General features: G+C 28.9%; 2 protein-coding genes across 2 annotated transcripts; one reads left to right on the top strand and one right to left on the bottom strand.

The window, feature by feature from the left end:
- Nucleotides 1-318: 318 nt before the first annotated feature.
- Nucleotides 319-971, top strand: LOC103309134 (caltractin-like). The gene is made up of 2 exons (XM_008183818.3): nucleotides 319-444; nucleotides 510-971. Exons 1-2 carry the CDS (start codon nucleotides 433-435, stop codon nucleotides 942-944), a joined length of 447 nt encoding a protein of 148 aa, XP_008182040.1. The 5' UTR covers nucleotides 319-432; the 3' UTR covers nucleotides 945-971.
- Nucleotides 937-2,263, bottom strand: LOC100166766 (sorting nexin-22). The gene is made up of 4 exons (XM_001949564.5): nucleotides 2,010-2,263; nucleotides 1,637-1,939; nucleotides 1,397-1,569; nucleotides 937-1,296 (listed from the first exon to the last, which is right to left on the bottom strand). Exons 2-4 carry the CDS (start codon nucleotides 1,775-1,777, stop codon nucleotides 1,158-1,160), a joined length of 453 nt encoding a protein of 150 aa, XP_001949599.1. The 5' UTR covers nucleotides 1,778-1,939; nucleotides 2,010-2,263; the 3' UTR covers nucleotides 937-1,157.
- Between the last annotated feature and the right edge of the window lie 6,562 nt (nucleotides 2,264-8,825).

The following is an 8,825-nucleotide window of genomic DNA, read 5'->3' as shown; positions in this document are numbered from 1 at the left end:
AGTAACAATTATTATATACCGTTTTAAAATTGATGCTATACATTACAAAAATTATTGTTTTTAAACATTTAAGCTGGTAAAGAATATAAATTAAAATCAATACTAATATCAGGTAAGTTTTATAAGTGCATATTATGTAGTAATTATAATTTAAATACTTAAAATATTATTTTGTTTTAAGTTGTAAAAAATATTGGGTTGGTTAAAAATAAATGTTATTATCTTTAGTAACAGCAGTAAGAAAATGTTTGAAAATATAGATTGTCTTGTATCTAGTGTACATTTTTTTGGTATATCTGGGATACAAATAAAAATAATTGTTACCATAGAAAAATATTATAAATATCTTAGTAAATAATCAGTTATAATAATTGCATTCTCTTAAGACGGTTGATTGAAATTGAAAAACAAAGAAGAAACAGACGGAGAGTTATGGATAACCAGGTTTAAAATAATTTAAATGTCATTAATTTTTATTATATTTCATTTTTTCTTATTTTTTTTTAAAGGATATTGAAATCAATGAAGCATTTGATTTAATGGACACACATGGGCATATGATAATTAGCACAAGAGATTTTAAATTTGCAATAAAGGCGTTGGGATTGGAACTGCCTCGAGATAAATATATACAATTACTATCTAGAATAGAAAAAGACCAAAACGGTTTTATAAAAAAGGAAATATTTATTGAAGAAATGCGTAAAGTATTACCAAAAAGAGATGTTAAGATTGATATGATTAAAGCTTTTCAATTGATTGATGAAGATGACACAGGAAAAATAGATTTTAACAAGTTAAAGAATGTTGCTGTAATACTAGGGGAGCAAGTATCCGATGAGGAAATTATCAATATGTTAAATGCTGCAGATGAAGATGGAGATGGACAAGTGAACCTTACTGAGTTTATGAGGATCATAGATAGAGCTAGAAAAGTGTTATAGTATAATATATTTATTATTTGTATATGTATTTTATTAAAATAATAATTATGGTCATCTTTTATTTCTAAAATAAACAATGTTACATGAGTAAAATATAATAAAAATACTAAAAATAAATTTGATTTTAAATGTGTATACTATATAAATAATAATAAAAAAATCCAGGTACAAAAAGTGCACCTAAATAAATCAATATTTCTCAGGAGTTAAATACTAACCATACAGAGCTTTAAGGACACCATCTGTGATTATGTCTGGTAAACATAAACGTTTTTCATGTCGGTTTCGTGATGGGACGTGTTCACTGATCATATGAAACACAGGACGCTGATACTTGACATCTATTTTATGGCTAAACAATAAAATGTAATGTGGTCAAATACAATAAGAATATTGGTACCTATATAAATACTTAAGTCCCTAGACTATTGGGGCAAAGCCAAAAAGCATACCTTGGCTGATACTCTAGCCCGAGGAATTCCATGACCTGTTTATATCCACCTTCAATTTTGAAAACTGTCTGTAAATATCTCTCCAAACCAGCTCTTCTTTGTTCGAGGACTTTTGGCTGTGAGCATCGTATTCGTTTTGACGGAAATGGCGGTGTGGATATAGATTTTCTCAGCTGTAAGAAAACAAAAACTCAATGAAGTGACCATATGACGATGTGCAGTTTCAGGTCATATGTATACCTCTCTGTGGAACGCGTGAAAAGCACTATACCGTTTTTCCACACACTCCTGGATGCCCGCTGACAGCACCTTGATTGTATACACATAGTGCGGCTTGACGTCGTGCACCAGCCCGTACTTAGGTATGGTGATTTCAGTCATATTTACGTGGCCATGGTTTACTTGATGTGCGCAACACTCCAACAGATGCAAGACAGGTATTATAGCGCCGTATACCAACTCTACCACTCAGTTGGGTCCGTTTGTCACTGACCAAAGGTGTAAACCGCATAGGTGGGAGACATTGCAACGACAATCCAAATCCTTGGTAGATAAAGCTTATTATAATAATAATTACTTATTTATATTAAATAAAATATAATGGATTCTTTACCTTTCTAATAGTTTAACAATAATAAATAATATAAAACAATTGACTATTCGTGAGTCGTGAGCCTTTAAATGTATAGGAACGATTATTCCGTATTAATTGCCATTTCGATTATTAATTATTATAACATTATTATTTACTTTTTACGATTCAGAATAATTCAGATAACAATATTATTATTATTATCATAGAAATGAAGACTAGAGATAAGGAGGCCAAACTCAGATGAGTGCTTCACGCCAATTATTATTACTCTGACTGTGAATTATTATCACGCCACGATTTAAGATAGATATTTAAATCGTGCTTCACCGCCAGTGAATGCAGTTGGCATCCACGGTACTGCGCATGCGCTAGGACTTGTGATTGTCCGTGACTCGGCACCGTCGGTGCGCGCGCAATCATTATCATTATCTCATATCACATAATCTCATCATAAGTGTTTAAATAATAAAATAAGTAAAAATAATAAATAATAGTTTTCTTACATTAAACTGGAAAGTCAAACAATTTTTATGAGCATTTGAAGTTAAATTTTTTTTTTTCTAAGCTGGCCGCACAGATATATATAAACATACATGGATGTTTATATATCTGTGGCTGGCCGCCTGCACAAAAATTGGTTGTATAAAACATTGCACTCCAATTTCTCCACCAGTCTGCGTGACGGTCAAATCCGAGGCTGGCTTGGTGTAAAATTATTGGGTTAATAATTTATATAGGGACATACTCGACTTTATTACCTTTAAAAAATTATAATTAAAAAAATAAAATCATATTATTCAAATTATAATCACACCATCGTATTTAACGCAAAATTTATCTTTAAGAATAAATTACAAAAATATTATTAATGTTCTATATTTACGTTATACATTTTATTAATAAGGGGGCTGGAGTGTGATTCATTTTCGGTCGAAAACATAGCTATATAGGTACTAGGTAGTAAAGACGTAAAGTCAAGTATGTCCCTATCAAGGTGTATCAATAGACCTTGGTCCCTATCTAATACGGGTTAATTACTCAGAGCCAGCCTCGGATTTGACCGCCACTCGGACTGGTGGAGAAATTAGTGTCCTATGTTTTACGGGACGTTTTTTGTGGTAGAGTTTGGCCTCCTTATCTCTAGTCTTCATGGTTGAATCACGGTCATAGAAGATTTTCTAAGACCGTGGTTTGAGTAATGGAATACTTATCAGGCCAAAATCTAAAGTGTTTAGAACATAACACATTTAATAGTTTAAGCAATATTTTTGAGGCAGTTATTCGATCTATTTTAAAAATACACTTTCAGAAAACACAGAAAATTATATTTTTGTATTTAACCAGTCAGAATATTAATAATGGCTGATAAAAACTATAGTTTTAAGTTTATCATTTAATACATACTTTGTTCTATTTTTAGTTTATCTATTGTTGTTATTTATATGGAGTGAGTGCAACATTTTTGGGTTATTTCAAATTTTTTTTTCATACATTGACAAGTGACTTTATTTGACAAAACATTTTTGACTTAACCTAAGTCCTAACTGTTGAAGTGTATAATTATTCTAAAACTATATAAAAAAACGAATGATCAACAAGTGGACAGACCTTATTACATTTACTAGATCACGGTTATTTTTTACCAGGTATCTTTACATTTAATAGCCTATTTTTTTAGTTATTTAAACATAACATATATAAAATATAAGAATATATAATTGTTATAAAATAATTTAACTATTTACCACCTAATTTAATTTTATATCCAGACATTGTTGATGAAGTAGAGTTGTGGCAAGTCTGATGATGACAATGTCTTTTCCAACAGAGAAAATGAATTAATTTAAAATCTCTGTTGTCTTGTCTAAAAAAAATTGGTTTTCTGTTAAAATATTTTTTTTGATTGTGTAATAAAAATTAATACCTGTATATACCCGTGTATATATTATCATTGATTATAAATACTATAAATACTAGTATTTATAATCAATGATATTATATTAAATGACATAATTCCAGTTGAACAAAATCCCGAGACTTACACCATAATTCAAGGAGTTCAGGTTGGATCTCAAGTTTATGTGGACAACTTAAATTTTAATTACTATTAATAAAGTTCTGTACGAAACCATTTGTAAGTCTATATACCTGATGAAAATTATGACTAGAAAATTAAAATTAATTATTAGTAATACTACAAATGAAATAATTACCACCTTTATCTTTTATGTTCTTAAAGATATTTAGTTTGCCACAGAAAAAATCATAATGATTGGCCATTTTTCTCTGCCACAGCTAGTGTTCACTTAAACAATCCAGGTTACCACTGTCATTAAACCAGAAGCATATCCATAAGCCTGAAACAATTAATAAGCCATTAGCATTCTTTAGAGAAGCAGTTTCTAAAAGAGACCTTTCACCTAGAAATGTATCCTCTTCTGTTAGACTAGTGTACAACCATGAAAAAATAATACATTTTATAGCACAGTGTATTGAATTGAACAGTATGTATCATCTTTTTCAAAGTAGCCGTATTGCAGCCAGAGTTTTGACTTTTGAGAATGGTTGTATAAGCATTGTAGTAGTAGAGCATTATAGTAGTTTTCAAGTATTTTATTTCACAATTTTAGGTATTAGCTCTACCACGTTAACCTGCACACAGAGACCATCCAGATTGTTCTAAACATGATATTAATGATGGTTTCAGGGCTATCATTAATTATGTTCAACAGTTTCCTGAGATTGAAGAACAATTGAGAACTTTCCTCATTGGATATGTTGAAAGATACTGGTCGTCTCTAGTTGGACCAAGGATTTTGAGCGTTTTTGGATGTGAAGACAGGACCAATAATTATTTGGAATCGTTTCACTTCACTTTGTTGACACAAATGCCAAAACACCCTAATATATGGGATATTATACGTGAGGTTTTCCTATTAATATTATTTTTCCATAATTCTAATATATCATAGATTTCATTACTATATTATAAAGGTGTATTAATTCTTCCTCTACACAATCAATATCTATCATTTGTGTTTAATCATTGGTATATTTTGCTTATTATAGAAAAATTGACACTGATTGAAAATCAATGTTTTGTAGAACTACACCAAGCACGACAAAATTATATGGTACTTTATTCTAAATTTAGTATTTAATAAATATATTATGTAATATTAGTAATTATTAGTTATAACTAATAAGTAATAACAATCCTGGGTAAATCATAGAATATAGTTTAATTTATAATTTAAATTGAAATTCTTATATAAAGAAGAATGATTCTTAAACAACAAAATATATATAATTTACAGATTAGAGACACTACTTCAAGACAGGAAAGGTTTATAAAAACGCAAATTATTCGTCAACGAGTACAGACCTTGAATGTTGATGGGGATATACTATGGTTCCTCAGGAGGATGTTCAAGGACAGATTGGTCCATTTCCTGTAAGATATTTAATTATGAATTTTGATAATATTTGACAAGTGAAGATATAAGTAGATTGTAGTCATTTTTTCTATTAACATTTATACAGGATGACAACATTTAACTATAAATCGCCTACTTGGAAGACAGTTTGTTTGTGGTATACAGTATACACAAATGTTTTATTATAGACTATATTAATATTCTTAATATTTTGTGACAATATGTGATAGTCACAAACTTTTTATATATATGATTTTTTGTAACTGTGTTTTATTATTTATTTATATTTATTGTTTTTTTTTTTTAGCTTTGATATGGGGTCCCCAGGTCAGGCGACGGTCAAAGATTAGGCCTAAGTACTTAACCGATTGGGATGAAGGGATAGGTTAGGCTAAAAGGTAAAAGGTAAAGCTAAAAAACTCGCCCTAAACGAACGACTACGCTCAGTTAAACCACTAATATCTAACAAACACACTAAATTAAACTCCAAACTTCTCATATATAAGTCATTAATCAAGCCCATGTGGACTTATGGCCTACAATTGTGGGGCAATGCGAAAGTATCTAATGTAAATAAAATCCAAACCGTTCAAAATAAAATTTTAAGATTAATCACTAAAGCCCCACCATATGTCTCCAACTACTCTCTCCACACAGATCTAAACATAAAAACTGTTCATGCTGAAGCCATAACATATTACAAAAGATTTCATAACAGACTTCCATATCATCCTAATCCCCTTATATCCAATTTAGCTTCTCGCACAATTCCAGGCAACCCCTCACGTCGACTAAAAAGAAATTGGTGTCGTGATTTACTAAATGAATAATCCAAATAATTTAAAAAAAAAAAAAAAAAAAAATATATATATATAAATAATATTATTACATTATAATATTATTAATTACAATTAGGTAGTGCCTTCACTGGTTGGCTTCTTCCCTCACGATTTCATGTACAAAATATTATATCACATATTCTTATTGTGCCTAATGGGTACAGATTGTATATATCTTGTTAAAATTATAAAAAAAAAAAAAAAAAAAATATTTATTGTTTGAATAACTATTTTGTATTAATTGACTAACAATTTTAGATTCTAAGTAAAACGATGAATGTATTGATTTTACAATGATATTATGTGTATTGTGTATAAAAGTGTGATTTACATTTTATAATATACCTGCTATTATATTATGTTTTAAACGTCAATCGTATATAAATGTATACTATATTAAAATACCTATTATATCTATATGAAAATTATAAGATAACGACTATAAAAACTACTAAATATTTGCTCCACGTGGATCGTCACAGTTCATAATGGCTGTTTTTAATGGCTTGAAAACGTATGAACGATGAAATGATAAAATATGTTTAAAAATATTTACAAATTAGTGAAATATGTAAAATAAAAGTAGCATCATTTTAATAGGAATGATTTAAATCATGAACATTTCTTATCGATTCTTAAATATCTTGTTTAAATAAAGCAATGTATGTTGACATGTGAATGCGCGTAGGTAAAATTACATCCCGGTCACTATGATGCCCCTATAAAACGTGATCAGTACTACGAATTACGCACACTAATGTTAATTTACTTTCAAAACATACACAAGACCAGTGTTCCGACTTATCTAGATAATTATTTGTTTATCTTTTATCTTATCTAGATAAATAGTTACAAGCACCATAGGCGTGCGCAGACTTTTTTCGCAGGGTATGCCGGTATTTTTAAACATATTTAGCTCAATACAAAAAATAACTCCCCAAGAACTCTTATTATGTACAAATAATTTGCCATATAATGCGAAAAGAAATTAGCATGCATTTTATTTAGCTAATTTATTGGTTTTAGATATTTTAATTTGAAAAGTAAGTATGTACCAGTGGCGAATTCTCCAGGCATGCTCAGCATGCACCGCATGCTTACCAATAAAAACGTAATTAATAAAAAGGTGGGTAAGTGGATGTCGCTCTGCTGTACAGTAGATTACAATTGGGTCATTGTATAATGGATGGTATTAAATTTGAATTCAATGATATAATATCACTGTATAAGAAAAACGATTCTGAGCGGAGACGGTTTGTCAGTCTAGGTATTAGACATACCTATTATAGGTATACTTATTTATAGTATTAAAAAAAAATTGACCTATAATAGGTATTAATAATAAATTCCAAATTAATCATATCACAATATCCATCAGGTAACGCGTTATACATCAACAACAAACCGTGGTACTATCATAGATATATAATAGGTATACTTTAGAAGTTTCACAAATAATAAAGTATAATATAGTACCCACAAATAATATTATACAATCATTACAATCACAACAAAATAAATAAAATATTTATTCCAGGTTTTTTAATATGTAATTTCGTCCAAATTTGAACTTAAAATGACTATAAAAATAAACTGTGCTTATGTATTTCTTAGAATTTTTGGCAACAGAATTAAATATTTACGTGGAATCTTGTTTTAAATTTTCAATCCTTAGATATAAAAGTTGAACATTAGACATTTTTTTTTTTGATAAAGGTAGATTATCTTATAAGGAATCTTGTATTACATTTTAAAATCTTAGTTCTAAAAAGAAAAAGGTGGGTAAGTGGATGTCGCTCTGCTGTACGGTAGGTTAGAAGTGGGTCACTGTATAATGGACAGTATTAAATTTGAATTCAATGATATAATATCACTGTATAAGAAAAACGATTCTGAGCGGAGACGGTATATCAGTCTATGTATTAGACATATCGTCGTCTCAGAACGAAAAGGTTCTAACGTAATTTTTGTAATTGTTCAGGAGAACGTTTTTAAGTTATCCCGTACCTATCATTCACGTATGAATTAGAACCTTTTCATTCTCTGTATCTCATTGAATAATCAACGGATCGATACGATTTCAGGATTGAATTATACAACAAAAAATATTTAATAATAATATGCAAAAAAACCATTTTTCAAAAAAATTGATTTAGAACCTTTTCATTCTGAGACGACGATATATTATATACTTATCTATGGTATTAAAAAAAAATTGACCTATAATAGGTACCTATAATAAATTCCAAATTAATCATATCATAATATCTATTAGGTACTTATAAGTTATAACGCGTTATACATCAACAAAAAACCGTGGTAAAATCATAGATATATAATAGTATACTTTAGAAGTTTCAAGTACCCACGAAAAATATTATACAATCACAACAAAATAACTAAAATAGTTATACTAGGTTTTTAATATGTAATTTCGTCCAAATTTGTACTTAAAATGACTATAAAAATAAACTGTGTAAATGTATTTTTTAGATTTTTTTGATAACAGAATTAATTACTTACGTGGAATCTTGTTTTAAATTTTTAATTCTTAGATA

The sequence above is a fragment of the Acyrthosiphon pisum genome, chromosome A1, assembly GCF_005508785.2.
Source record: "Acyrthosiphon pisum isolate AL4f chromosome A1, pea_aphid_22Mar2018_4r6ur, whole genome shotgun sequence".
NCBI classification, from domain to species: Eukaryota; Metazoa; Arthropoda; class Insecta; order Hemiptera; family Aphididae; genus Acyrthosiphon; species Acyrthosiphon pisum.
This window is presented reverse-complemented; position numbering and strand designations above follow the sequence as displayed.

Coding starts and splice junctions, on each gene's coding strand:
- LOC100166766 (XM_001949564.5), bottom strand. CDS start 1,777: ATGACTGAAATCACCATACCTAAGTACGGGCTGGTGCACGACGTCAAG. Junction 1,570..1,636: donor TTCACGCGTTCCACAGAGAG/GTATACATATGA, acceptor GTTTTCTTACAG/CTGAGAAAATCTATATCCAC. Junction 1,297..1,396: donor GGGCTAGAGTATCAGCCAAG/GTATGCTTTTTG, acceptor TTTATTGTTTAG/CCATAAAATAGATGTCAAGT.